Source organism: Sinocyclocheilus rhinocerous, unplaced genomic scaffold (genome assembly GCF_001515625.1).
Source record: "Sinocyclocheilus rhinocerous isolate Xijiao unplaced genomic scaffold, SAMN03320098_v1.1 scaffold1137, whole genome shotgun sequence".
Classification (NCBI taxonomy): domain Eukaryota; kingdom Metazoa; phylum Chordata; class Actinopteri; order Cypriniformes; family Cyprinidae; genus Sinocyclocheilus; species Sinocyclocheilus rhinocerous.
Window position 1 is genome coordinate 328,695 of NW_015647153.1, and position 1,473 is coordinate 330,167.

The 1,473-nt window shown below is 35.2% G+C and overlaps 1 protein-coding gene across 1 annotated transcript in view; it reads right to left on the reverse strand.

Moving 5' to 3' along the window:
* Positions 1-1,473, reverse strand: part of LOC107709018 (paladin-like) — a 60,049-nt gene that overhangs the window by 33,293 nt on the left and 25,283 nt on the right. Inside the window, exons 6-7 of the mRNA XM_016513413.1 lie at positions 816-976; positions 669-744 (exon numbers count right to left, since the gene is read on the reverse strand). Of these exons, the coding sequence (XP_016368899.1) occupies positions 669-744; positions 816-976 (237 nt within the window). The remainder of the gene's footprint in view (positions 1-668; positions 745-815; positions 977-1,473) is intronic.

Sequence of the window (1,473 nt, forward strand, 5' to 3'; positions counted from 1 at the left end):
CACGAAAGACTTTACTTTCACTTTGCGTTTGTTCAAATTTCCAATGAAAATCCTCAATGGTGGTTCAAAAGACCAAAACCTATGTTTATTGGTTGAATCTGGGACGGTTTGAACCAATCTGGGCTACTAAACGTCAACAATCGTTCCCGTTTGGCTCAGAGGAACGAAATGCATTGGTTTCTTCAGACGAATCAATGTTGTCAAAATGTGATGACGTAATCACGTACACTACGAAGCCAAATAAGACAAATGAGATATCTCAGAAAGCATTCAGATAGGATTAGCGGTTCAGAAGTTATTAAACATTTAAGAACAAGTTATTTTTAGTCTCGGTCTTTGAGGGTTAAAACCATCAAAAAGGGCAGAGAAAGAGAAAACGACTCTTGTTTTGTAACTGAATGAGAGTGTTTGTCTGATGATCTACAGACTCCAGAATATCCCATTAACTCGTTTCCTTCCATCTAAACACGTTATATATTACAGATTCTGGCGTGTTTGGATCCCACCGTCTCAAAGACGTCAAACATCTTCAGAGGCTTTAATCACTGCATCACGAGAAAACTATTGATGTGTTTATGCCATTCACATGACATCAGCTGACCAATGCACGGAATAATTATCAGAAAGGTCATGCAGTTCATGTCGGTGGTTTCAGGAGAATCTCTTACCCGGAGAACGTTCACGAATGCATCAAACTCGTCCTCCAGCGGCGCGCCCTCCGTCGGCAGAGGCAGACGGTAATACCTGAACAAACACATTCGTTTAGACCACGTGCATAAGATGAAGACGGCATGCAAGCCGGCGGCTCTGTGCACCTGTACGAGGGCATGGTGAAGCGCGGCCTCTTATACACCTCCTCTGTGACGTGCATGTCTTCTTCACAGCTGATGGAGATCTTCTGGGGCTCTCCTTTAAAATGCTCGATGTCGTTGTAGATGTAGAACACGTTGTCGTTGAGTTTGGCGAAGTCGTGAAGCTGAAAACACAAAAGTTGTGTTAAAAAGACTAATAAAAATGGGGGAAATCATTTTAAAAAGGTGCTTGTTCTATTCATGTTATTTTCATGTGTTATTTATTAATGTTTATATCATATTTTTTAAACAAGTTTAGATTTAAATGTCCTGTTTTATGTTCTTATATCCAACAACAACACATTGTCTTTCTATTGTTTTGCCTAAACTTTGATTTTGCTATTAATGTTTCATATTAATATTAACAAAACTTATCATATCATAATTAATCATGAGATCAGAAAACAATTAAATTATTTATTTATTATAATTGAATAGTATATTTCACTGCTTTAATATACAGTAATAGTATTTAATATAATGAATTAATAAAAAATATATATTTAATCCTGGGATCAGAAAACATTTTTAATGTACTATTATTATTATTATTATTATTATTATAAGAGTATGCTTCACTGCTTAAATAATAATAATAATAATAATAATAAATATAATAAAT